This window comes from Lonchura striata, chromosome 7 (genome assembly GCF_050655825.1).
Source record: "Lonchura striata isolate lonStrDom1 chromosome 7, ASM5065582v1, whole genome shotgun sequence".
NCBI lineage: Eukaryota > Metazoa > Chordata > Aves > Passeriformes > Estrildidae > Lonchura > Lonchura striata.
In genome coordinates this window covers 23,081,580-23,109,440 of record NC_140709.1, presented here as the reverse complement: position 1 = coordinate 23,109,440, position 27,861 = coordinate 23,081,580, and the positions used below count along the sequence as shown (strand labels likewise).

Genomic DNA, 27,861 nt, shown 5'->3' with positions numbered 1-27,861 from the left:
GTGGGGCTGTATGAGAAGCAGAAAAGGCCTTGGCTCTGCAAGAGCCTCTCAGCAATCACAAAAATATCTCTGTATTATTAAGACTGCTTTCAACACAAATCCAAAACATAGCCTCATACTAGCTATTTAGAACACGGTTAAATCTCCCCCACAAAATCAGCACAGCCTACAACAAGAAGCAATTAATCAGGATTAATTTATTCATTTCTGAATCTGAATTACAGCCAAGAAGACACCTTCACCTGCAGATGCAGAAAGAAGGAAACTCAGGCCAGGTAGCGGTGGTGAAAAACCTCCTGAAGAGCCTCCATTTACTTACCAACTCAAGGCTGTACCACTGAAGTTTGTCAAGGAGATGAAAGATATAGTGCTAAAAGAAGCTGAGTCTGTTGGGTCTTCTGCAATCTTTGAAGTCCTTATTTCACCATCCACTGCAATTACCAGCTGGATGAAAGATGGAAGCAACATCCGAGAGAGCCCAAAACACAAGTTTATTGCTGATGGCAAAGATAGGAAGTTGCATATTATTGATGTCCAGCTGTCTGATGCTGGTGAATATACTTGTGTATTACGACTGGGGAACAAAGAGAAGACCTCTACAGCCAAACTTATTGTTGAAGGTATTCCCTGTTTCAAATTTATCAATAAGCTAGCCACTCCTCAAACTAGAACTGGTGCTTTGTAATTTTACAGTAGTTGGTAGATGTATCCTTTTGTTTCCCTCAATCACTCACATATAAGGTATTTATGCACCACATGTTCTATATCTAAAGGAGAAAAATCAAAATAATTTTTTTTCCCACAGAACTCCCAGTGCGGTTTGTGAAAACCCTTGAAGAAGAAGTGACTGTCATTAAAACTCAGCCACTGTACTTAACATGTGAACTTAACAAAGAAAGAAATGTGGTCTGGAGAAAGGATGGTAAAATCATCAAAGCCAAGCCTGGGAAATTTGCTCTGGGTGTTATTGGTTTGTCACATTCCCTCACAGTCACTGATTCAGATGATGCTGATGCTGGCACTTACACTGTTACTGTGGAAGACTCTGAACTATCCTGCTCATCTTGTGTTAAGGTAGTAGGTAAGCAGTTAAAATCATGGGTTTTTTCTCTCTAGGATATTTGGGCTGCTCTAAAAAATGAAAACCTTTTCTCATTGTCTTACAGTATAAGTGGACAGATAAGATTTTTACAGCTATTAAAAGCATGTCATAGTACAAAATCTCTTAGTTCTTCTTTTTTATGACACGTCTATTTGTAATAAAAGTCTGCTAAGCTGTTTTCTTGTGTAACATTTTGTCATGCAGAAATTATAAGGGACTGGTTAGTAAAACCCATAAGAGACCAGCATGTTAAACCAAAAGGAACAGCTACTTTCAGCTGTGACATTGTCAAGGATACACCAAACATTAAATGGTTCAAAGGAGATGAGGAAATCCCTGCTGAACCCACTGACAAGACAGAAATCTTGAAAGAAGGAAATAAAATTTTCCTGAAAATCAAGAATGCTGGTCCTGCTGATATTGGAGAATATGCAGTGGAAGTGGAAGGTCGCAGATACCCAGCTAAACTGACCCTTGGTGGTAAGGAAGCTTTTATTTGGATTATATTTAATCAGCATGTAGGCCAGTGTTGAAAAATATCCAAATAAACAAACATGAAAGATAACCTTCCTTAATTATTAAGTTCTATCAAAACTCGATCTAATCATGTGTGTTTATTTGTGTATTGTAGAACGTGAAGTTGAGCTTTTGAAGCCATTAGAGGATGTTACAGTTTATGAGAAGGAAACAGCAAACTTTGATACAGAAATATCTGAAGATGATATTCCTGGTGAATGGAAGCTGAAAGGAGAAATCCTGAGACCTTCACCTGTAAGCATCTTTGAATTTTGAAACAATTTATTTCAATTAAATACTGTGAACAGGTTCCTTGAATCTTTATGTTAAGACATGTCATTGCTACTCAGTCCAGAATATATGATTAAAACAACTAATTCTCTAAGTAAGGATTATACTTTATAAAAGCTAAGTTTTGAAGGCCTTCATTTTCTTAAGGTATTACAGCACATAATTCAAGCAATAATAGAAATATCCTACATACATTATGGGAATAATTCTGACATTCTGAAGAAGTGTGGAATGCTGAAGCAATGTACTGTGTATTTTAATTACTGAGTCAAAGTATTAACTTTCCTTGAAAAGCAATTTTATTCTTCCTACCTGACTCTTTACCGTGCATACAATGTTTATGAAAATCCCTTTAATAAAATCATGCAGCAGCAAGGCATTAGCATTACATTGGTATTTGTATTTAACAAAGTCTGTCATCTCTCCAGACATGTGAAATCAAAGCTGAAGGGGGAAAACGCTTCCTAACCTTACACAAAGTCAAGTTAGAGCAAGCTGGCGAAGTCCTTTACCAGGCCCTGAACGCCGTCACTACAGCTATCCTGACAGTGAAAGGTACGCTGTCCCTCGGAGCGTGACCCCAGCTTAGACAGAGTTCACATGGAGCACGTTACAAATGATGTGTTACCTTTTGCTTCCAGAAATCGAATTGGACTTTGCTGTGCCCCTAAAAGATGTCACTGTTCCTGAGAAGCGCCAAGCAAGGTTTGAATGTGTCCTTACCAGAGAGGCCAATGTTATATGGTCGAAGGGCACTGATATACTCAAGATTGGAGAAAAATTTGACATCATTGCTGATGGAAAGAAGCACATTCTTGTTATCAATGATTCACAGTTTGATGATGAGGGAGAATACACTGCTGAAGTTGATGGCAAAAAGAGCACAGCAAGACTGTTTGTGGAAGGCAAGTGTTTTCTCATGAACAAAAGAACAAAAATAAAAGATAAATATGTCTTGCAGGACTACATTAGCCTTTTTTCTGATTGTATTTATGTGTCTACATTACAGGTGTGAGGCTGAAGTTCATATCACCTCTACAGGATCAAACAGTGAAAGAGGGGGAAACAGCTCACTTTCAGTTTGAGCTTTCTCATGAAGACATGCCTGTGAAATGGTTCAAAAATGACAAGAGACTTCACACAAGCAGAACAGTTTTAATTACTTCAGAAGGCAAAGTTCATAAACTAGAAATGAGAGAAGTAACACTTGATGATATCTCAGAAATAAAGGCTGTAGTCAAGGACATGAACACACAAGCCAACCTGAAAGTCTTAGGTAATTACATAAATAATCTAAAACCTGCTATAGAATAAATATCAACCATTTTTATAAGTAGAAAGTGACAAAATATTGACCTCTTATTATATTTGTATAACTAATTTTTCTTATCCACTGTGGCTTTTGTAGAGGCTGATCCATATTTCACTGTGAAATTACAAGACTACAGTGCTGTAGAGAAAGATGATATTACTCTGGAGTGTGAACTTAGCAAAGATGTGCCAGTAAAATGGTACAAGGATGGTGAAGAACTAATAGCTTCCAACAGAATTTCCATAAAAACAGATGGCTTGCGCCGTATCCTGAAGATCAAGAAGGCTGCAGAGAGTGACAAAGGTGTTTATGAGTGTGACTGTGGAACCGACAAGACAAGTGCCAATATCAGCGTTGAGTGTAAGTAATCATGTCTTCACTAAAGGAAAGGAGCGAAGCGTTTGTGAACTGGTGTAGACAGACAGACACTCTGCAGAGAGCAAGACCCAAAATGGATCTGTGAAAAGGATGCTGTTATGATGAATGGCTGAAATACCTAGATTTGAGGTTATTAAAAGTGATTGCAAGAGATAATATATTTGACAATTACTGGAGAGAGTTACTCTCTCTGTCCAGTTACCATCAGGAAATAAAAACAGTTTAGTTCACTCTAACACATATCTGGGTTAATTATTAGGAAAAATATTCTTACCAAAAATAACTAAATTTCAGACATAGAAGACTGTTGTAGACTGCCAACTTGTGGCTTTTTAAGAAGGGGTTACTACAACACTTGCTAGTTGTAGCATTTGTATGCCCAAAAGAAGGAAAAGGAAGAGACTTAAGATGCTTTCCAGTATCACATTTCTATGGTATACAATTTGTGAGTAAAAAGATGCAAACTTTTGTTTTGTTTTGTTTTTTTTTTTTAGCTCGCTTAATTAAAGTGGAGCGCCCACTATATGGAGTGGAAGTATTTGTTGGTGAAACAGCACGCTTTGAAATTGAAATTTCTGAGCCTGATGTCCATCCTGTGTGGAAGCTAAAGGGAGAAACTCTAACACCTTCACCTGTAAGAATTCTTCTTTATTTTTAGATCATAATTTCCAGTAGAAAGCCATATTAATAATAGTTATTTCTTAGTGGTTTCTTAGAATATTAATATTTGGGGTGGGGTATGTGTTTCTTTATCACTAGGACTGTGAAATCATTGAAGATGGGAAGAAGCATATTCTTGTCCTTCATAACTGCAAACTTGATATGACTGGAGAAGTGTCTTTCCAAGCTGCCAATGCTAAAAGTGCTGCTAATCTGAAAGTGAAAGGTACAGTCTGCACTTTGCTAACATTTCCATGTGTATTTTGGGGCATCAGAACAAATCTAGTGTCAGAAAGCACTGTATGAACTGAACTGAAAGAGCTCTTCTTTGATTTCAGAACTGCCTCTTATCTTTATCACTCCACTAAGTGATGTGAAGGTCTTTGAGAAGGACGAAGCTAAGTTTGAATGTGAGGTATCCAGGGAACCCAAGACTTTCCGCTGGTTGAAAGGAACAGAAGAGATCACTCCTGATGAAAGATTCGAAATCATTTCAGATGGAACAAAGCATGCTCTGATTATTAAATCTGTTGCCTTTGAGGATGAAGTAAAATACACATTTGAAGCTGAGGATAAAAGAACAAGTGCCAAGCTAATTATTGAAGGTTTGTTAGACTTCGCCTTTCTAGGAAAGTTGTGCATCATATACTTGCATAATTCCTATTGATAACATTATGACATGTTACGTTGTTATAGGTATTCGCCTGAAATTCATCACTCCTCTCAAGGATGTAACAAAGAAGGAGCGAGAAACTGCAGAGTTCACTGTGGAACTCTCCCACGAAAATATCACTGTGGTCTGGTTCAAGAATGACCAACGATTACATACCAGCAAAGTGGTTTCAATGACAGATGATGGCAAATTCCATACACTCACAATCAAAGATCTTACTATTGATGATACTTCTCAGATAAAAGTGGAAGCTATGGGCAAATCCTCAGAAGCTAAACTCACTGTTCTTGGTAAGAATGCCCAAAATAATTTACCTGATGTATATTATCAGAGGAGTTTTATTAATAAAAAATAGTAATCAGAACTCTTGTGGTTGGCCTAAATCTAAATTATTATTTTGAAAATCTAACAATTTGTTTTTTTTCCTGGGGTCTCCATTTACCTGTTCATGAAGGATGATTACAATTATTTTAAAATTTCATGCAAAGTTGCAGCGTTAGTAAGTACATACTTAAAACAGTGCTCTAAAACTCCTAGAGCATCAAAAGAATGTTGTCAGTAATATTAGTAATGCCCTGAATAATTTATTAGGTGTTTATTGTTTTCTTTTTTGTAACAGAACTGTGAAAAAGGACTATATTTAATCCTTCTTGTGGGATATAAACAGGAAATATATTTTATGGTAGAAACTGTTTTTTCTGGTAGACTAAAACTTCAGACTGAAATACATCTTAACTTTTGCTTGCAGAGGGAGACCCTTATTTCACTGGGAAGCTGCAGGATTACACTGCTGTGGAGAAAGATGAAGTAATCTTGCAATGTGAAATCAGCAAAGCAGATGCCCCAGTTAAATGGATGAAGGATGGCAAGCCAATTACTGCTTCAAAGAATGTTGTTATTAAGGCTGATGGCAAAAAGAGAATCCTTATTCTCAAGAAAGCTTTGAAGAAAGACATTGGACAGTACACTTGTGACTGTGGTACTGACCAAACCTCTGCTAAACTTGATATTGAAGGTATGGTTATTTCAATGGGCTGCTTTATAGAGGTCTTTTGACATCTGCTAGAAACTGAGAGAGTCAATTGCATTTTTTTTCTCCAGACCGGGATATTGAGATTGTGCGACCACTATACAGTGTGGAGGTGATTGAGACAGAGACTGCCCGTTTTGATATTGAAATCTCTGAGGAAGGTGTCCATGGTAATTGGAAGCTAAAAGGAGAACCCCTGACTGAATCAGCTGTAAGCAAATATTTAATGATCTTTTTTATCTGTGTCTCAACACTTCACGGGGAATTAGAGTGTGAGGGAGGATGACTGCAGAAACTAAATTTAGTCTCCTGGGTTTTTTTAATTAATAATGTTTTAAATGTAGTACAAATGTAATCCAAAATAGCTGAATAATTAATGATTTTTACATAAAACAGTACATTCTGCATTGCTAACAATACCTAACAATCATGTATCCAAAGTGCAAAGACCTTATGGAATTCACTTCAACACAATGGCATTTAAAAATGCAAACATGAGATTTCATGCTTTTTCCTGTGGGTTTTGAGTTATGTTTGGTTTAAAGAGATGTATATCACATTTACAAACTCTTCTGCATTTCTGTGACAGCTACAATTGGAGTAAAATGTACAGAGCTTAATCAAATATTAATATCAAATATAAATTCCTTGTTGGAAAGATCTGGAAAATAAAGAAACAATACGATCACAGTTGGCAATAATTTGGCTTCTTTGTAATGGCATAAATGTGAATAATACAGAAAGATTGGAAGGTACATGAAAATCACTGGATAAAAGAAGGGAAGGTCTTCTTGAGAAAAGATCACAGCACAAGCTTAGCCATTTCTAGTTCCTTTGTGGGAGCTAGGCCTCTGACTGGTCTATATATATGTTAATATATTTGCTACTCAGCACAGAAATGTGTTGCCTCTTCCCCTTTCCTTCAAATGGTATTAAGAAGAGAGTTTGAAAGGAAACACCTATGAGTGAATGTTTATAGGGTATACTTCACATGGGCCCAGGAGCTGTGAATGGAGTAGTAGAAAACAGATTAATGATATGAGAAATAGGGGCTTTTTTGGTGAGTAATACAAAAAGGATGCTGAAAAAATTATTTCAATTCTGTTTTTGCAGGAATGTGAAATCAAGGAGGAAGGAAAAAAGCACTTCCTTACACTGTACAATGTGCGCTTAGATCAAGCTGGTGGAGTAGATTTTCAAGCAGCAAATGCCAAGTCTGGTGCTCACCTTCGAGTGAAACGTAGGTGTTTTTTAAACTGTAATTAATTTATTAATTAAGCAAAAACATGATACTTACTGCCTCTTTGGAATGGGTGGCAAACCTCTATACTGTACTGAACCCACAGAATCCTTTCCAGAACAGCAATTTAGGGATTAGTTACTCAAAATGTCTTAATTTTTTTTTGTTAAGGAATGTCCTACGTGTTTTTAACCTTATATATAATTTATTCATATAGCAGTAAAATTAAGAAGATGGCCTTGAAGGTTGCTTGGTGGTCTGGCATCATATATACTGTTATGAAATCAAATATTGCAAGCAAAGCCTCTGCTGCATCGAAGTGTCACGTTAGCTGGAAAGGGTAGGATAACAGTGATATCTGGGGATAGGGTGAAGAGCTTGATGGACAGGGACAGACTACACCGTTGCAGACCACTTGTTTCCCACTCCAATCCTAGCCCTCGCTATTTTGGAAACACATGCCTTATCTAGCAACAGGCATGCAAGGCTTGGCAAGGAGACAGATGCAGAGCAACTTTCCTGCTGACCTTGTTCAATTTAAAGAAACACGCTCTGCAAATAGGAAATTGTAGGTGACCAGCCCTCCCCTAAGAACCCAGGGTGGCCTCTTCTATTTAGGGAATTTAAAGAGCAGCATTGCGATGTCTGGCTCTCTTGAGGGAAGCCACCATGGAGATTAGTACGTAAGGGCAGCAGTTCTCTCTTGGGTAGAAGTGACTAATCTAAAAATTATGTCTTCTCCTTACCAAGCTCGAGTAATTGGCTTGCTGAGACCCCTCAAGGATGTAACAGTGACAGCTGGGGAATCAGCAACCTTTGATTGCGAACTCTCTTACGAGGGAATCCCTGTAGAATGGTTCCTGAAAGGAAAGAAACTGGAGCCCAGTGATCAGGTAAAAAAATCTGAACTTTACTTTTTCTCATGTTTCCTCCTTCTTGTCTTTCATGTCTCTTCCCCTTCTTTATTTCTCATTTATTCTCTCCCAGCTGAAGTACTGAGGCACAGCAGTATTGTAGTACTGCTGTGTCAAATGCTAAATCATCCCTAAATCAGATACAACAGTTTTTTCCAGAAAGTCCAGTATTCTGGAATGCTACAATTATTTATCATATGAAGGGAAACTAAAATTCCAAAATATCCATCATTACAATAGTGATTTTGTACTTGATTCTGTTGGAGACTCAGCTACAAGGATACTGAATAATTTTTGCTCAGGTTACCTGTGGTTACAGTGAGAGGATTTTGAAAGAGGATTTTTTTTCTCCTGAATGCTGAGTTGCAGTCCAGTTCAACATATAAGGGGATTAAGAGGATTCAAATTCCATTTCAGGCATTTGTTCTGGCTCTCCAGATATCTCTCTGGGCAGATTTGCTTGTCAAGCACTTCTCACTAGCTATTTTTAACCCTTCATCAAGTGCTGGCTCTTAACTCTGAGATCTGAGCAGCCTGGAATGCAGTCAAAATGTTTAAAGTTAATGATAGAGGAAATAAATAAAGAAACATAAATTAATATGTTAAGAAATTTAAATGTATATTACTGGTTGTAAGACTTCTTTTTCACATACTAGTCCTAAAAAAGTAATGCAAATTCAAATAAAAGTTGGAAACCTAAGATAAAATAAACTTTCAAGGCATTGTGTAACCTAATGAAGTTGCAGAACTTGTGATAATGCTGTTTAATAATACTTTAGTACAGATTGGTATTTCTTTAAATACAATTTTTTACTTTTTTTTTCAGGTTTTTCTAGATCTTTCTGTGCTTTAAAAATTTGCATAAATAAAAGCTATTTAATACAATAAATAAAATCCAGAAATAGGAAAATCCAAACACATCATCATGATAAGGGACCCTATTACAGTATTTAAGGACAGATAAACAAAGTTGAAACTCAGCAGATGAGTAATGAAATTAATCAAGATAATTACTTTTGAGTTTTAAAATAAAAATGTGAAAAGTTACTGGTCAGTGCAGTGGATTGATAGTTATGATTGCCTGGCCAGAAAACTATTATGTTTGGTAATCTGTACAATGGAGCATTATTTTGGTCTTTTCTGTCTGAGTGATCCTTTCAATTACATGAAAAAAAAAAAATCAGATTTCATGTAGTTTACATATATAGTCAAAACTGTCATTTGAACAGTTGAAACTTTATCAGTATGAAATTGAAAGTAAACAATATATGCACTCAATGCATCACTTTCTACCCATTCAAAATAGCCTCTTGAAACACACAACTGTCTTTAAAAATCAATCTATTTGTACATTTTAGTGTTTCACTTTGGCTGTTTGCTAATTCAAACTTTTTTATTACCTCTGTTGCTGGCATTCAGGTGAACATTTATAACCTTTATTCATTGAAGTGATTTTTTTGTTTACTGTTATTGCAAAGTAGTTTCTGCAATAGGTCATAAAAGAAACTGGCATTTAGGCAGAATTTTTTACCAAATTTTAATAATAGAAAGTCAAATAGGCATTTCCAGAAAAGTGTATGTGGGGAGCGCCAAACCGCTTTGTAGCTGAAAAAGTTTTTCCTTTACATGTAGCCATCAGTAATACTAACTTTTCCCAAAAAGTTGCTTTTTTTTTTCTCAAAACAGACATCATCTCAAATCAGTCCAAAAACCCCCAAAACTTAGAGAATTGAGCTATATCAAGTATGTACAAAAGGAAGTTGTCAAAATTTCACATGAAATTGGACAACCAAACTCCACAAATCATAAATAGCATGCTATTTCATGAAATATTTTTTAAATACTTGTTGTAGATGTTCACAGTGGGGTTTTTATATATTTTGTCAGGTTGTGACCCGTGCTGAAGGGAGAGTTCACACACTTATTCTTAGAGATGTCAAGTTAACAGATGCAGGAGAGGTATCACTGACAGCAAAAGATTTCAGAACTCAAGCAAATCTTTTCGTGAAAGGTAAGTCAGTCATTTTAGTTACACCATCATCAGCATTCATGTTCCACTCATGATTTGTCCTGGAATAGGAAGCTGATACACACTTCATATCTATCAAGTTGATATTTATCAAAGAGTGGGATCATATATACAATATTCTACTGGTAGGTAGCTTCCCTGATTAAAAAAGCCACGTACTCAAAATCTCTGCACTTCACAGAAGAGCTGAACAAGGGAAAACACTGGAACTGTGTGAAATCTGAGAGAAAAACCAGTTCATTAGGACTTCCAGGGCTTTGCTGCAGTCTTGAACATTCAATTGGCCTCAAGAGGACCCACGAGTACCAGCCTTTGTAGCTCCCAGTGGCTTTTTCTGTTCTTTTAAATATCCAGAAATCTGTCAGAGTATAACTGCACCATCAGTCAAGGGACAAGATAACATTGTCTGTATACCCACTTGTACTGCCTGCAGGCTGTTATCTTTGAGAAGGAAAAGAACTGCACACACTGATCCAGTAATTCAATGAAAAACTGTAAAAAAGCCCTAAGCATTCTCTAAGTTCACAGTGTAAGCTGAGAGTCACTGAGATTACATGGGTATGGTTCAGCTAAAGAAATTGAGTTGCAAGGCTTTATGATTATTTTTAATTAAAAACCCCATGGACAATGATATCACCCAGTCTAATTTTACGTAGGCTGAAAATGAAGAAAATGAGGATTAACAAAATTAACAAAAAATGTCTGTGTATTAAAAATAAAAAATGTTTTAAGAAACCTTCAATAGGGACTTTTTGATCATTCAATCAAGGAATATTAGTAAGCAGCATGGGATAGTTCTATGCAAGCAGAAAATTGGCTGTAATTTAGATTTTTTTTCTATCAAAAATATATCTGTTTCTTTTAGAACCCCCAGTTGAATTTACTAAACCACTTGAGGACCAGACTGTTGAAGAGGAAGCCACTGCAGTACTGGAATGTGAAGTTTCCAGGGAAAATGCAAAAGTTAAATGGTTCAAAAATGGAGAAGAAATTCACAAATCAAAGAAGTACGATATAATTTCTGATGGCAGGGTCAGAAAACTCATCATCCGTGGCTGCACACTGGACGATGCAAAAACATATGCCTGTGATGCTAAGGATTTTAAGACATCATGTTTTCTCAATGTAGAGCGTGAGTAATTCATAGTTTTCTACAAAATGTCTAGTTACTGTAAAGACAATGTACTAGTGTCTATGACTGGCAGTAGTATGAATGCTGGCAATTTTTTTACTTCTCTAGCATAGACTTCCCTCTACTAAAAATTTTGTATTGTCTTACAGCTATTCGTGTCGACTTCCTGAAACCCCTGACTGACATTGAGGTTAAAGAAAAAGAATCTGCTCGGTTTGAATGTGAAATTTCTCGTCCAAATGTCAAGGTCCGTAGTGACACTTTTTAATCTCAGTAATTCCTTCAGCTAGAGGGGAAAGCTTTGTTATATTACTATAAAAGAACGCACTGAAAGCTATGATGAGCATGTTAAAACCATGTTAATTTGTTCTGGAACAGGTGAAGTGGTTTAAGGATGGCATGGAAATTAGAAAAGGCAAAAAGTATGACATCATTTCTAAAGGTGCAGAACACATTCTTGTCATCAGTAAATGTGTGTTTGATGATGAAGCTGAATATTCCTGTGAAGCAAAAACAGCTCGAACTTCTGGCCTACTTACAGTGATAGGTAAACACAATGTTTTAGAATCTAATATATGAACAATAACAATATGGGAGTTGTTTATTATTATTATTATTATTATTATTATTATTATTATTATTATTAGTCCAGGCTTTAATCATATTTTGAAAATCTTTTTGCAGAGGAAGAGGCTGTTTTCACAAAAAATCTTCCTGATCTTGAAGTAAATGAAAATGACACTGTGAAATTGATCTGTGAAGTTTCAAAGCCTAATGCTGAAGTTACTTGGCTTAAAGGAGATGAAGAGGTGCCTGATGGCGGTAGATTTGAACACATTTCTGATGGTAGAAAGAGAATTCTTATTATACATAATGCTCATCCTGAAGATGCTGCCAAATACACTTGCAAGCTCCCAAGTTCTAGTACAACAGGAAAACTTACTGTACTTGGTAAGAGTGCTACTTTAGTGGGCTTGTGTCCTGGAAAAAAAAATTTAAAACATTTAAAATCAGTAATAATGCACAACTTGGTTTATTCCGTTTACAAGTTAAAAATAATATATGTAAATGTTTTCTTTCAGAACTTGCAGCAGAATTTCTTACCAGACCACAAAACCTTGAGGTGCTTGAAGGAGAAAAAGCTGAATTTGTCTGTTCAGTATCCAAAGAAGCCATTACAGTACAGTGGCTGAGGGGTGACACAGTCCTGGAGCCTGGTGATAAGTACGACATCATTTCAGATGGCAAAAAGAGAACACTTGTGGTTAAAGAGTCTGTTCTAGGAGATACAGGAATGTATACTGTCATGGTTGGTGAAGCTAAAGCTACAGCACACTTAACAGTGATTGGTAAGTTTTATTTTATCAATGTGTAGGTCCTTGTTTTTTTTGCATTCTTTGTGCTACATGATGTCCTATTTCTTCTGTTTTCTCAATTTCAGAAAAACTCAAGATTATAACTCCTCTTAAGGACCAAGAAGTTACTGAGTGTCAAGAAATTATTTTCAACTGTGAAGTCAATAAAGAAGGTGCCAAAGAGAAGTGGTACAAAAATGACGAGGCAATATTTGATAGTGCAAAGTACATTATTGTTCAGAAGGGTGTAGTCTACACTCTCAGAATCAGAGATGCAGAGGCGAAAGATCAAGCTACCTACACCATCTCATTGACAAACCAGAGAGGTGAACACGTTAAAAGCTCAGCTGCCTTAAAAGTATTAGGTAAATAACTTGCACTACATTAAAATTGTCTCATCATTTACATTCCATTTTAAATGAGGATGTAAAAATGTTTACTTCTTTTTGTCATAACAGAGGAGGATCTCAGAATTGTTGAGCCTCTTGAAGACATTGAGACCATGGAAAAGAAAACTGTCACATTCTGGTGCAAAGTCAATCGCCTTAATGCAACTCTCAAATGGACAAAGAATGGAGAAGAGATCACGTTTGACAGGCGCATTTTGTACAAAATTGATAAATTCAAGCACTCATTGATCATTAAAGACTGCGGGTTTGTAGATGAAGGTGAATACACTGTTACTGCTGGACAAGACAAATCAGTTGCAGAGCTTATCATCACAGAAGCACCAGCAGACTTCACTGAACATCTTCAGGACCAGACTGTCACTGAATTTGATGATGCTGTCTTTACATGCCAGCTTTCTAAAGAGAAAGTCAGTGTAAAATGGTACAGAAATGGAAGAGAAATCAAAGAAGGCAAAAAGTATGTACATTTTATTATGCTTCTGAATGTGCTAAACATACTCGTTTTATTTTATTGCTTTGTCTGGAAACTAAAATACTGCCTATTTTCCTCCTCCATAAAGATACCAGTTTGAAAAGGATGGAAATCTGCACAGATTAATCATAAAAGACTGTAGACTAGATGATGAATGTGAATATTCCTGCGGAGTGGATGACAGGAGATCTAGGGCAAGACTTTTTGTTGAAGGTATGTGTAAAATTGGATGGGATTTATTTCGACATTATTTCATAATAATGTAAATAATAAACAAATAACACTAAATAAATTAACATTTATTTCAGAAATCCCTGTTGAGATTATTCGACCACCACAAGATATTTACGAAGCTCCTGGTACAGATGTCATCTTCATGGCTGAGTTGAACAAAGATGGTGTGGAAGTCAAGTGGTTGAGAAACAACATGATTATCATCCAAGGTGACAAACATCAGATGATGAGTGAAGGAAAGGTCCACAGGCTGCAGGTGTGTGACATAAAGCCCCGTGACCAAGGGGAATACAGATTCATCGCCAAAGACAAGGAAGCTAGAGCTAAGCTTGAATTAGCTGGTAAGTTGTTTGTTTGATGCTCATTTTATAAAATCTTAGATTTGTGAACTTAGTTTAACTAAATTGATTTTTACTCTTTCAAGGAGCTGAACTGAAATGAATACATAATCAGCCTGAGGAAAGTGTTAGACTATTTGAGTATTGTTTAACAAACCTGTTAAAGTATGTGAATATGAATTTAAACAACAAACATTTTTTATTATACCATGCTGATCCAGCTGTTGAGGAAAACCTATCACTTTTCAATGTGTATTTGCCAAGATTTAAGATTGAAGGAGCTTTAAGCTTTTAATTAAGTCACTAAAAAACAATTACAATTATTTGGCCTACTCATTTAAGTCATATTAGATTTAGAATATGACTTATTAGAATTATAATTCCTAATTTGTCTATTTTACAAAATAGTTAAATTAGGTCTCAAAAAGCAACTTTTTATTTCCTGATTTTTTAGGAGGACACAGTACATACCAACCAATCTGTATTTCTCTTTCTCTGGAGCTGCCCTATGAGTATATGAAGGATTTCCTTAGAGTTTACACACAGCTCATTTTACTTTTCTGTGTTATCTTCTTTGCTGACTGCACAAATATATCAATTTTTGTATACATATATGTGCAAGTACTGAACTTTTCACATTCATCTTTCTTAGCTGCACCTAAAATCAAGACTGGTGATCAAAACCTTGTGGTTGATGTTGGGAAACCTTTAACTATGACTGTCCCATATGATGCCTACCCAAGAGCAGAAGCTGAATGGTTTAAAGCAGGGGAAAGTCTGCCCACAACAACTGTTGATACAACAACTGACTGCACTACCTTCAAAATTTATGAAGCAAAGAAATCAGATAAGGGAAGGTACAGGGTTGTGCTTCGAAACAAACATGGTCAGGCAGAAGCATTCATCAATGTAGAGGTCATTGGTAAGTATTCATATTATTAAAACCTTGCTTACCATTATCTCACAGAATAAAAAGCCTTTATTGAGGGGGAAGCCCTCTGCTTCCCCTCATGGGAAAGCTGTAGATCATATTGAGGTCTCCTCTCAGACTCCTATTCTCTAGCCAGAGGGAAGAAAACCAATGCAATGCCCTGAAGTATTGTCATATCTTCAATAGATGTTCCAGGTCCAGTTAGAAACTTGGAAGTCACTGAAACTTATGATGGTGAAGTTGGTCTCGCATGGCAAGAACCAGAAAGTGATGGTGGAAGTAAAATCATAGGCTACGTCGTTGAAAGACGTGATATCAAGCGTAAGACCTGGATTGTGGCCACAGATCGTGCTGAAAATTGTGAATACACTGTTACTGGACTTCAGAAAGGAGGAGTTGAATACCTCTTCCGTGTCAGTGCACGCAACAGAGTGGGCACTGGTGAGCCAGTGGAAACCGACACACCTGTGGAAGCTAAGAGCAAATTTGGTGAGCAGAAGTTACAAAAAACTCAGTGTTTGATGGTTGTGTAAAAAAAGCAGTATGAATTCTAACAATAGGAAAAACCTACATGCCTTCTTTTTCCTTTTTCCTCCTAAAATAAAATGCAGATGTTCCTGGTCCTCCTCAAAATGTAGAAGTTACTGATGTGAACAGGTTTGGAGCTACACTTAGCTGGGAGCCACCTGAGGATGATGGAGGATCCCCGATTACTGGCTACGTTATTGAACTGCGTAACAGAGCTACCATCAGATGGGAGCCAACTATGACCACAGGAGCTGATGAACTGTCAGCTGTCCTGACTGATGTGGTGGAAAATGAAGAATATTTCTTCAGAGTAAGAGCTCAAAATATGGTTGGAGTTGGCAAACCAAGTCCTGCTACACGTGCAGTAAAAATCATGGACCCAATTGGTGAGTATGCAAAGTATGTATAATTACGACTGCATTATGAGACAGGAGCATTTTGGATGCCATGTGTGCAGGAAAATTCAACTGATGAACATGTGTGCTGCAAATACTGTGTACAGTTATATTTTCCCTATTCCCTTTTGTCTACTTTTGTCCTTCAGACACAGTAGGAGTACCTTGCTACCACTTGGTTTAATAAAAGCTGCAAAATATTTTTTCTCTGAAGTTAGGATGCAGCCTCAATTTAAAAAATCAATTTAGAAAAAGCTATGCAAAAGCTTTTTTTTTTTACTGTAAGATAGAAACAGTTGATTTGCAGAACCATGCTGGTTTATCAGTTGAATACATCTATTTGTCTCCATTTTTTTTCAGAGAGACCAAGTCCTCCCATTAACCTTGAGCATTCGGATCAAACTAAGTCATCAGTTCAGCTCACGTGGGAACCCCCTCTTGAAGATGGAGGAAGTCCAATCTTAGGCTATATCATAGAAAGGCAAGAAGAAGGAACAGACAAGTGGATTCGTTGTAACCCAAAACTAGTACCTGCTCTTACTTTTAAGGTACAATGTTCTCTTCATCAACAGGTAAAATGTGCACATCATCTTTGATATGAGGTAGTAAATGATTGTTTGTGCATTTTAGGTAACTGGATTGAAACAAGGATCCAGTTATTACTACAGAGTCTCAGCAGAAAATGCAGCTGGTGTGTCTGACCCAGCAGAGGCTATTGGGCCATTAACTGCAGATGATGCTTTTGGTAAGCCGCATGCCATTTTTTAAAAACAATTAATCAGATAAGGCAGACAATTAAAGTACATCTTGTGGGTAATATGTGTATTTTTCACCAGATAACTGGAACACCTTAGATATTTGAGATCATGAGCTATTTCTCCTCCATTATGAATTTTGCAGATAATTATCTGTATATGAGATAGAAGCCTGTCAGGTTGCCTGAGAAGCAACACATGACCTTTAGTCTTCTGACCTACCTTTACCTGAGAGGTAACAGCAGGAAAGAAAGGCAGAAAAGATCCCTAAAAAAATAAAGAATGCAAAGTTTTTACATTAAAAAGTAAATGAAATGTCATACTTGGTGATACTAATCTCCCTTATCATCTCACATATTTTTGAAAAAACCCAGAACATTTAGCCAGGAGAGGTAGGGAGTCAAAAGGCAAAACTAGGTCTAGATATGCTGAGATACAGCAAGCTAGACCTGCAGGCTAACGTACAATCAGAAGCAGCCTCTCAACACAATTATCATTAGCTGTCTTCACAACATCTCAAAATAATTTATTGAATCTTCTTTCCATTTTTTCCAGTTGAACCTACAATGGACCTAAGTGCATTTAAGGATGGGCTGGAAGTTATTGTACCAGAGCCAATCAAGATCCATGTTCCCATCACTGGATACCCTGTGCCAACTGCCACATGGTCTTTTGGTGACCAAGTCTTAGAAGAGGGTGAACGTGTAAAAATGAAGACCACTGCCTCCTTTGCAGAACTTGTAATTACTCCGAGTGAACGCCCAGACAAGGGAATTTATTACTTAACATTAGAAAACCCTGTGTCATCTGTTTCAGGAGAAATTAACGTTAATGTCATTGGTAAGTGAATATGTATATATTTTAGCAGTAACATTCCATGCTTGTTAAAACCTAATTAGGTTATAATGTGTAATCTCATAACATAATCTATTAAAAGTATATTAAAAGTATACTAAAGTATATTAAATTATAACTAAAAACTAGAAATCCCTCCTCAAAAAACCTCTTTTCTAGTTTTCAATATGTAGCTTCGCTGTTTAAAGAGGAATGACTTAACAAGACTAAATCTTCTGGTAGATACATTCCATAGCAATCATCTATCAAACACCAATTACAAAATAATACCATTTCTGTGACTTCTAGCTTGTCCGAGTGCACCAAGAGAGCTCAATGTTTTAGAAGTACTCAAGAGTACAGTGCAGCTCGCATGGGAGCCTCCAGAAGATGATGGTGGAAGTCCAATTACTGGCTATATAATTGAAAAACGTGAAGTAAGCCGGAAAACGTGGAGCAAAGTAAGTTCATTCTTTCTCATTTAAATGTCTATATTATTTTCACATATGCTACTGAAATTTTGTATTATTTTTGTAATCACTCTTTGGAAATAAATTTTAAAAACACAATGGAACTTTTTTTCTCTTTAGGTTACGGATCATATTGTTGACCAAGAGTTCACTGTACCTGACCTTGTCCAAGGGAAAGAATATTTATTCAGAGTTTTTGCATGCAATAAGTGTGGCCCTGGAGAACCTGCATATATTGATGAACCTGTAAATATGTCAATACCAGCAAGTAAGCATATTTTAAATTTTGCTGATTTTCTTCAAAGTAAGATATAAAAATAATATATTTTCCTTAGACTGGTTTCTAAGACCCCATATATTTTTAATTTTTAATAGCGGTGCCTGACCCACCAGAAAATGTTAAATGGAGAAATCCAACATCAAAAGGAATCTTCCTAACATGGGAGCCTCCCAAATATGATGGTGGTGCACGTATTAAGGGTTATCTGGTAGAAAAATCCCAGCGTGGGACAGACAAGTGGGAGATATGTGGGGAGCCTGTTATTGAAACGAAGTAAGTAAATCAACAGAGTAGATAAATCCTCTTAACTAATTATGCCGTCCTCACCACTCTAAATATTTGATTTTTTTTTCCTTTTTTTTTTGACAGAATGGAAGTAACAAAGCTCAAGGAAGGAGAGTGGTATGCTTATCGGGTTAAGGCTTTGAACAGAATGGGAGCGAGTAGGCCAAGTAAGCCAACTGATGATATTCAGGCCATTGATGCAAAAGGTAACTACTTCACTAGCTAAATTGCCATAGCTGCTTTATTTTTACCAGTCTCTGAAATACTCTTTCTCTAACAACATTTTCATTCTCTCCTAAATCAGAGGCTCCAGAAATTTTCTTAGATGTGAAGCTTCTTGCTGGACTTACTGTGAAAGCTGGAACTAAAATTGAGCTGCCAGCTAAAGTAACTGGAAAGCCTGAGCCCCAGATTACTTGGACCAAGGCTGACAAAATTTTGAGACCTGATAACAGAATCACCATTGAAAGCCAGCCTAATCATTCTACAGTCACTATTACAGACAGCAAGAGGAGTGACAGTGGAACCTATATTATAGAAGCTGTAAATTCCAGTGGACGTGCTACTGCTGTTGTTGAAGTTAATGTTCTTGGTATGCATGTACTTTATGTTATTTATATAAATCATTAGTAATGTACCAAGGTATGTAACTGGAAAATTAACATTCACGTCTTGTCCTCTACAGATAAACCTGGACCACCAGCTGCATTTGATGTAACAGAAATCACAAATGAATCCTGCCTTCTAACCTGGAATCCTCCACGAGATGATGGGGGTTCTAAAATTACCAACTATGTCCTTGAGAAAAAAGCTACAGACAGTGAAATATGGGACAAGTTGTCATCAACTGTTAAAGATACAAAATTCAGAGCTACCAATTTAACTCCTCATAAAGAATATGTGTTTCGAGTCAGTGCTGAAAACATGTATGGTGTTGGGGAGCCAGCCCAGTGTAGCCCCATCATTGCCAAATATTCATTTGGTTAGTAAATTAAATTAATGATAAATTATTACAGTATTCCCACAGGAAGAGAAAAAAAAATGACTGATGGTTTTGGGGTTTGTTTGTTTGTTTGTTTTTTAATTAATGTATACAGATCCGCCAGGCCCTCCAACAGGTCTCAAACCCACAGAGGTCACCAAAGATTCAGTCACTTTAACATGGAATGAACCAGATGAAGATGGTGGAAGCCCCATAACTGGCTACTGGGTTGAAAGATATGATCCTGAGCAGGATAAATGGATAAAATGCAACAAAATGCCAGTGAAAGATACAACATTCAAGTAAGAATATAGTCACTTTAGGGTGAAGTTGATTACAGAGACATAAAAATGTAACAGTAGCTTTAAAAATAAGTTTTACTTTGTTTTTATTTTTTCCTAGTTTCCATAAGTTTTGATCCAACTACCCCTGGAAGCTTACTTTTTAAATTAGTTTTAATGAGTATCTTTACAGAAGAATTTTTCATCTTGTTTTTCTTTTAAATGTTATGCTCAATGATTCCTTTGCTTAGTAATTTCATAAGATACTCTAAAATGGCAGAGGCATGGTCATCCCAAGTAGCAATTTACCAAAATGCTTGGGTTTTTTTCTTCCTGATACTCTTATTAATTAAAAACCAAAATGCAAAAAATCCAAATCGGTTCTCAAAACATTCATTTCTGTCATAATGTACCATTTTAGTATTGACAATGTGTTGTCATTATTAGCAGTAATTTGGGTATTTTCAGATTTTCCAAGTTATCTGTGGTATGAAAAGTGGAGAGAATAATGTTTTAGAAATGAATTAATGCCTAGGTTTGGTTTAATCAAACTTAATTTTTTATTTCCAGAGTAAAAGGTCTTACAAATAAGAAGAAATATAAGTTCCGTGTCTTGGCAGAGAATCTTGCAGGACCTGGAAAACCAAGCAGGGAAACAGAGCCAATCTTAGTGAAAGATCCAATCGGTACAATAAACACATTTTTTAATGTTTTCTTAGCAACAATAATAAAAAATAGTTTTCAATTACATAATTAATATTGGACTCTTGTCTAGATCCACCATGGCCTCCTGGAAAGCCAACTGTGAAAGATATTGGCAAGACATTCCTTACTCTGAACTGGACAAAGCCAGAACATGATGGAGGGGCAAAAATTGAATCTTATGTAATTGAGCTGTTAAAGACTGGAACAGACGAGTGGGTGAGAGTGGCTGAAGGAGTTCCAACAACTGAACACTTCCTCAAAGATCTTATGGAGAAACAAGAATATTCATTCCGTGTGAGAGCTGTGAACAAGGCTGGCGAGAGTGAGCCCAGTGAACCCAGTGACCCTGTGCTGTGCAAGGAGAGGCTCTGTGAGTACTGTTTCAGAATGTGCTGCTACTGTAAATGTGCTGCACTGTCTCTGACTTTTAAAAAGCCCCATCTCTGCCTGTCTTTGTAGATACTAAATGAACTCTCGCAAGGCTTATGAAATACTAAAATCTGCCCTGCTTTAGTTCAGGAAATACAAAATTTTAATAGTTGGCGTGTTCCCTGTCTTACATGAGCTTTCGTGGGAATTGCAACATCCTGGTTTACTTTTTCTTTTCCTATTTTGCAGATCCTCCTTCACCACCCCGATGGCTTGAAGTTATTAATATTACTAAAAATACAGCAGACCTTAAATGGACAGTACCAGAAAAAGATGGGGGCTCCCCAATTACCAACTACATTGTTGAGAAAAGAGATGTAAGGCGGAAAGGTTGGCAGACAGTTGATACAACAGTGAAAGATACCAAGTACACAGTGAGCCCACTGACTGAAGGCTCACTCTATGTGTTCCGTGTGGCTGCTGAAAATGCCATTGGACAGAGTGACTACTGTGAAATTGAAGATTCAGTGCTTGCTAAAGATACTTTCAGTAAGTTTTAATTAACTTACTGAGTGATCAGTAGCTCATATGTCATGAAATCATAGTCTTCTAATATGTGCCTTTTTTATTTTACCTTAGCAACCCCTGGGCCTCCATATGCCCTTACAATAGTTGACGTGAAAAAAGGCCATGTTGATTTGAAATGGGAACCACCTAAGAATGATGGTGGCAGACCAATTCAAAGGTAAGGTCATTTTAAGTTTATGTAGACTCCTGTAGATAAACATCTTTTAACAAGTGAAGATATTTTTATCAAAATATTTAAATTTTAAATCAAAACATGTTATTTGAAAAATATGTGGATGGGTGTAAGAGAAGCCATGTGGTCAAACCAGTGATAGGCTTGATTTTACAATGTAGAAATGATGCAAATAAAATACCTAATGTGCTTGAACAGTGAATGTGTGTTAACATCCTCAAAATAGCATACAATAATAAGGAACTGCATAAAAAATAATAATGAGACCATATTCTCCAGTTCCTGCCACTTAAAGTCACCTAGCATGTAGTATGCTCTCATTTTCCGTCTGGCTTTGTATGTCATTCAAATTGTATACACTCAGCTGAAATGAGTCTCTCGGTTCATTTTCATCTTTATAACACTTTTCAAACAGACTGTTTTACTCCTTCCCAAACACAGAAAGCACATCTTAAACCAACAAACAACTACAGAGATCTGCCTGAAGAAAAATAAGTCACTCAATTTGCATTAGTTTGCCATAGCCTGTCCTAAGCACAGTTTTGACAGCCAAGTAATAGTATCTTCAAATATTCTCAATGGACTGACCACTGAGATCCAAACTAGCAAAGAGAAAAGTAGAGCTTGGACGTTCTGTTGCCACTGCAGCTCTCTACAACCCGAGAACACAGTTCAGTTCACTTCTAAAACACAGAACAAAGTTCAAGAATTGACACTCAGACCTAGGTCTGTCAGTGATGTCAGTCCTATTAGGGCTGAGGGCTACTAGGACTAAGTGTCTAAAGTGGGAAGAAAAATTCATTTACTCTATTATCCATTATTCTCTTTATGTTTCCACTGTCTAAACTATTCTAATCTCTTTTCATCTATTTTCTTGAATAAGTCTGAAGTCTTTCTATTTCAAATGCCTCATGGTATTTTCCCTAATCTCTTCAGATATGTTATTGAAAAGAAAGAAAAGCTAGCTACTCGCTGGGTAAAAGCTGGGAAGACAGCTGGTCCAGATTGCAATTTCAGAGTGACAGATGTCATTGAAGGTACAGATGTACAGTTCCAGGTTCGTGCAGAAAATGAAGCTGGATGTGGTCATCCCAGTGAACCAACTGACCTCGTTCATATTGAGGACCCAACAAGTAAGTAATACAGTATATGAATTTTAGAAGCAGTGTACTGTTCTGGGATGAAAATCATACAATACTTTTCCATTTCTGCAGGCCCTCCTTCACCTCCTCAGGATTTACATGTCACAGATGCAGGCCGAAAGCACATTTGCATTGCATGGAAACCTCCTGCAAAGAATGGTGGAAGTCCTATTATTGGATACAATGTTGAGATGTGTGAAGCAGGAACAGAAAAATGGATGCGAATCAATTCTCGTCCAATTAAAGATCTGAAATGTAAAGTGGATGAGGGTGTTGTTCCAGACAAAGAATATGTGCTGAGAGTCAGAGCTGTCAATGCTGTTGGAGCTAGTGAGCCATCAGACATCTCAGAAAAAGTTGTTGCCAAGGACCCAGACTGTAAGAATAGACTCCTTTATATATATTTTTTTTTTTTTTCACACCTGCATAACTAGACAAAGAATGGTGTTTGACAACTTTCTGATAACATTATACTTACCTTTACAGGTAATCCAACCATTGATCTGCAAACTCGTGACATTGTTGTTGTTAAAGGACAGAAACTAAGTATCCCTATACCCTTCAGAGCTGTTCCATCCCCAACCATAACATGGCACAAAGATGGCAAGGAGTTGAAAGCTGGTGACAGAACAACAATGAAGAGTGACTACACCTCTGCATTGCTTGAAGTGATAGACAGTGTTCATGCTGATGCTGGTGTTTATACTATCACACTGGAGAACAAACTGGCATCAACAACTGGTTCAGTCAATGTCAAAGTCATAGGTAACTATGTTCTTCCATTCTGAGAAATGTGCTTATCTTCACTTGAACCCTGCAGCTGACAGAAGAAAGGACTATAAAAGATACCTTTTCTGCCAGGCAGGCAAATCACTTCAACTCAGACACACACAGATTGATGTTATGAAGTCTCATGAAAAAAAAACTTTACCTCAAGTTGCTCTAACTATTCAGTGACTGCTCAAAGCCCAATTATTTTGAAAAGTTAGTGTGTAAATATACAAGTGATTTAATAATTCTCATTATTTTTCACCTTTGGGAACAGAAATTCATATAGATGCTGTGTAGTCCACATCTGTGGTCTTGGCTTTCTGCAAAGCAAAGAAATTAAATATAATTTCATATTTATAAGAATACACTTTCCCATCTATTTAATTAACTATTTTTTTCATTCCTATTTAAAACAGGTCCACCTGGTCAGTGTAAAGACATTAAGGCAAGCGAAGTAACTAAGAATTCTTGCAAAGTGTCCTGGGAGCCTCCAGACTTTGATGGTGGTACTCCTATTTTGCATTACGTTCTGGAACGCAGGGAAGCTGGTCGTAAAACATACATCCCAGTCATGTCTGGTGAAAATAAGCTTTCATGGCAAGTCAAAGATCTTATCCCAAACTGTGAATATTATTTCCGTGTTAAAGCTGTCAATAAGATTGGAGGGGGTGATTACCTTGAACTAAGAAACCCGATCATTGCAGAAGACCCAAAACGTAAGTTTGTCTTTCTATTAAATAATCTAAAAAATTGAATTTTAAATAAAATCTTCATACTCTCTTTTCTCATATGATCCCTTTTTTGATCTTCTCTTTCACAGAGCCCCCAGATCCGCCTGTTGACCTTGAAGTCCATAATCCAACATCAAAATCAGTAACTCTTACATGGAAACCACCCCTGTTTGATGGGGGAAGCAAGATTATGGGCTATATAATAGAGAAGCTTGCTAAGGGCAAAGAGAGATGGGAGAGATGCAATGACTATCTGGTACCCTTACTAACTTACACAGTGAAAGGCCTTGAGGAAGGAAAGGAGTATCAGTTCCGTGCTCGTGCTGAGAATGCTGCTGGCATCAGTGAGCCTTCTCGGATTACTCCTTTTGTGAAAGCTGTGGATCCTATTGGTATGAATTGCTTATTAGATCCTTTGTATGAATTGCCATACATCCTCAGACATATTGAAAGATTCTATGCTCCATTTCTCATTCTTTGTTATTACAGAGGCTCCAAAAGTTTTCCTTGCTGCAAACCTACAATCTGGCCTTGAGGTGAAGAGAGGTGATGAGATCATACTTGAGGCACATATTTCAGGGTCACCTTATCCATCTATTACTTGGCTGAGGAATGATGAAGTTGTCAGACCAGAGGATATCAAAAAGAGAGTAACAGCACCTAAAAAGAGGAAGGGTGAAGCTGAAGAAGAGAAACCTTTCCAGCTTTCACTGCCAGAACGTATGAGTGTTGACAACCACAAGGAAGGAGAGTCCATACTATCAGTTCGTGACTCCATTAGAGCTGACCATGGCACATTTACAATTAAAGTAGAAAATGATCATGGAGTTGCAAAAGCTTCATGCGAAGTCAATGTGTTGGGTATGTTAAGAATGTCCTCAAAACACCTAGTTGTTCAGATTATTAGGTAGAAATTGCACAAGTTGAGTACTCATAATTTTTCTTGGTTTACTAACAGATACACCTGGGCCACCAGTCAACTTTGTATTTGAAGATTTGAGAAAAAATTCTGTCATTTGCAAGTGGGAGCCTCCTCTTGATGATGGTGGAAGTGAAATCCTAAACTATGTACTGGAAAAGAAAGACAATACTAAAGCTGAAATGGGCTGGGTCACTGTCAGTTCAACACTCAGGCATTGCAAATTCCATGTAACAAAACTGATTGAAGGAAAAGAGTATCTATTCCGTGTATTTGCTGAAAATAGAGTTGGAGCAGGACCACCATGTGTTTCAAAACCAATGACAGCTAAAGATCCTTTCTGTAAGTTTTAATTTTGAAAAACAACCTTTTCAGAAAACAAAATGTGAAACTGTAACAGACTCAGTGAATACTCAGCTTTATGTGAATGTTCCCAGAAGAAACTTAAGCTACACATTTTAAACCATTGAAATACAGAGAACTATCAAAAATACTCTGATTTCAATAGTAAACACATAAGAATGATGATCACTGTCATAAAACTTTACCCTTAAAACACTTAACAATAGTGACATTCTCTGTGCTTCACAGGCTAGTATTCTTACCACAAAAGAGAACCATTGTAAATTTGCTTACTGATCGCTGTTAAAAATCAAAGGTTCTAAGAGAGCAGAAAAACTAGGAAATAAAATTAGTAATTTCTTATATCTTAGTTCTCTCTTAGTCTTGAGTAAGCTCTGAAGAGACAGCAATGATGACAAAACCACCTTTTCGTTTTTCAGCTCCACCAGATGCACCTAATAAGCCTGATGTGGAAGATGTAACCAGCAACAGTATGCTAGTTAAGTGGAATGAACCAAAAGATAATGGCAGCCCTATTATAGGATACTGGATTGAAAAACGTGAAATCAATAGTACTCATTGGGCTCGGGTCAACAGGAACCTTGTGAATGCTCTAGAAGTAAAAGTTGAAGGACTGTTGGAAGGTTTAACTTACATCTTCAGAGTGTGTGCTGAAAATGCAGCTGGCCCTGGTAAATTTAGTCCACCATCAGATCCAAAAACTGCACAGGACCCAATAAGTAAGTGGCTTAGCAGAAGCTAGTAGCAGACAGTTGAAAAATTCTAGGATTCATAGCCTTTAACTTTGATTTACACTTCTTTATTTATTTGTTTATTTAATTATTTATTTATAGTGCCACCTGGTCCTCCAATTCCAAGGATTGCTGACACAAGTGCAACTTCCATTGAGCTAGAGTGGAAACCTCCTGTGTATAATGGTGGTGGAGATATCACTGGTTACCATGTGTACAAACAACTGATGGGAGTAAATGAGTGGTCACGCTGTACAGCAAAACCCATTAAGGTCCTGCAGTTTACTGTTGGAGAAGTCAGGGAAGGTGCAGACTATAAACTCCGTGTTACTGCACTCAATGCAGCTGGCGAAGGACCACCTGGGGAAACTGAACCTGCAACAGTTGCAGAACCTAAAGGTATTTCAATTGTATTATTTTTAAGAAATGTCCAGCTGCTTAAAAGGTGGGTTTTAATCCCTCCATTTGATTAATGAACTGTTTCTGTTTCTTCCACAGAGCCTCCCACTGTTGAGCTGGATGTTTCTGTGAAAGCAGGCATTCAGGTCATGGCTGGACAGACTATTAAAATTCCTGCTACTGTGACAGGGCGTCCTGCTCCCACTATTGCATGGGCTGTAGAGGAGGGTGAATTAGACAAAGATCGAGTTGTTATTGAAAACGTTGGCACAAAATCTGAGTTAACCATTAAGAATGCGTTGAGAAAAGACCATGGAAGATATGTAATTACTGCTACCAATAGCAGTGGTTCAAAATCAGCAGGAACCAGGGTAGAAGTATTTGGTAAGAAAAATAATTTTTTCAAATTAAATAAGCTTTTCTTTTGGTCAGTATAGGCTTTACCTTACTGGTTTGGTTTTTTTTTTCAGATGTTCCTGGACCAGTCCTTGACCTGAAGCCAGTGGTCACAAACAGAAAGATGTGTTTGCTTAACTGGTCTGATCCTGAAGATGATGGTGGCAGTGAAATCATAGGCTTCATTGTTGAAAGGAAGGATGCCAAAATGCATACATGGAGACTAGCTGTAGACACAGATAGATCTAAATGTGATATTACAGGTCTAATTGAAGGGCAGGAATATAAATTCCGTGTTAGCGCCAAGAACAAATTTGGTACTGGTCCAGCTGTGGAAATAGGACCCATTCTTGCAGTTGATCCATTAGGTAAGATGACTTATTTTACAGGGTTTTTAAAAAGAAAAAAAAATTAATGTCAGATTAATTAGGAAATATTTTTGTCTTTCCCTCCATACAGAAAGTGTGTTTATTTTTCAACTACATGGATAGGCATCTGCCTTAGCTTCATTACTTCAGTCAGGTTTCTGAATGAATTCTCTGAAGCTAGTGAGGTTCTTTGCATAGCAAAATACTGGTGCCTACTGAGACACTACCTTTTTCTCCACATACATGAGAGACTTTATATGAGCCATAATCATACTCTGATTCTTTGCATGTAAAAACTATGGTTTTAAAAGGCCAGAGCTACTGCATTCTTATGATTTAAAATTCTCTGATGCTTTAATTTTTTCTTATTGTAATTCGTC

General features: G+C 37.0%; 1 protein-coding gene across 50 annotated transcripts in view; it reads left to right on the top strand.

Annotated features, from left to right (window-relative positions):
- The window catches only part of TTN (titin), a 239,181-nt gene that overhangs the window by 139,174 nt on the left and 72,146 nt on the right, over positions 1-27,861 (top strand). For all 50 annotated transcript variants that reach the window (XM_085584497.1, XM_085584508.1, XM_085584521.1 and 47 more), the window contains 54 exons: positions 225-620; positions 806-1,081; positions 1,307-1,582; positions 1,734-1,873; positions 2,338-2,464; positions 2,551-2,814; positions 2,919-3,185; positions 3,318-3,581; positions 4,094-4,233; positions 4,359-4,485; positions 4,598-4,864; positions 4,956-5,222; positions 5,681-5,947; positions 6,034-6,173; positions 7,076-7,202; positions 7,953-8,095; positions 10,004-10,127; positions 11,011-11,277; positions 11,427-11,524; positions 11,656-11,824; positions 11,962-12,228; positions 12,360-12,626; positions 12,719-12,997; positions 13,091-13,499; positions 13,603-13,727; positions 13,823-14,089; positions 14,739-15,008; positions 15,204-15,506; positions 15,629-15,931; positions 16,301-16,488; positions 16,571-16,685; positions 17,251-17,535; positions 17,839-17,990; positions 18,120-18,267; positions 18,375-18,552; positions 18,649-18,770; positions 18,869-19,156; positions 19,250-19,546; positions 19,662-19,848; positions 20,398-20,513; positions 20,603-20,902; positions 21,151-21,450; positions 21,541-21,646; positions 22,598-22,794; positions 22,876-23,181; positions 23,290-23,568; positions 23,991-24,290; positions 24,395-24,697; positions 24,795-25,166; positions 25,264-25,566; positions 26,007-26,306; positions 26,421-26,717; positions 26,817-27,101; positions 27,188-27,481. In XM_085584497.1, coding sequence (XP_085440623.1) covers positions 225-620; positions 806-1,081; positions 1,307-1,582; positions 1,734-1,873; positions 2,338-2,464; positions 2,551-2,814; positions 2,919-3,185; positions 3,318-3,581; positions 4,094-4,233; positions 4,359-4,485; positions 4,598-4,864; positions 4,956-5,222; positions 5,681-5,947; positions 6,034-6,173; positions 7,076-7,202; positions 7,953-8,095; positions 10,004-10,127; positions 11,011-11,277; positions 11,427-11,524; positions 11,656-11,824; positions 11,962-12,228; positions 12,360-12,626; positions 12,719-12,997; positions 13,091-13,499; positions 13,603-13,727; positions 13,823-14,089; positions 14,739-15,008; positions 15,204-15,506; positions 15,629-15,931; positions 16,301-16,488; positions 16,571-16,685; positions 17,251-17,535; positions 17,839-17,990; positions 18,120-18,267; positions 18,375-18,552; positions 18,649-18,770; positions 18,869-19,156; positions 19,250-19,546; positions 19,662-19,848; positions 20,398-20,513; positions 20,603-20,902; positions 21,151-21,450; positions 21,541-21,646; positions 22,598-22,794; positions 22,876-23,181; positions 23,290-23,568; positions 23,991-24,290; positions 24,395-24,697; positions 24,795-25,166; positions 25,264-25,566; positions 26,007-26,306; positions 26,421-26,717; positions 26,817-27,101; positions 27,188-27,481 — 12,654 coding nt within the window. The remainder of the gene's footprint in view (positions 1-224; positions 621-805; positions 1,082-1,306; positions 1,583-1,733; positions 1,874-2,337; positions 2,465-2,550; positions 2,815-2,918; positions 3,186-3,317; positions 3,582-4,093; positions 4,234-4,358; positions 4,486-4,597; positions 4,865-4,955; positions 5,223-5,680; positions 5,948-6,033; positions 6,174-7,075; positions 7,203-7,952; positions 8,096-10,003; positions 10,128-11,010; positions 11,278-11,426; positions 11,525-11,655; positions 11,825-11,961; positions 12,229-12,359; positions 12,627-12,718; positions 12,998-13,090; positions 13,500-13,602; positions 13,728-13,822; positions 14,090-14,738; positions 15,009-15,203; positions 15,507-15,628; positions 15,932-16,300; positions 16,489-16,570; positions 16,686-17,250; positions 17,536-17,838; positions 17,991-18,119; positions 18,268-18,374; positions 18,553-18,648; positions 18,771-18,868; positions 19,157-19,249; positions 19,547-19,661; positions 19,849-20,397; positions 20,514-20,602; positions 20,903-21,150; positions 21,451-21,540; positions 21,647-22,597; positions 22,795-22,875; positions 23,182-23,289; positions 23,569-23,990; positions 24,291-24,394; positions 24,698-24,794; positions 25,167-25,263; positions 25,567-26,006; positions 26,307-26,420; positions 26,718-26,816; positions 27,102-27,187; positions 27,482-27,861) is intronic.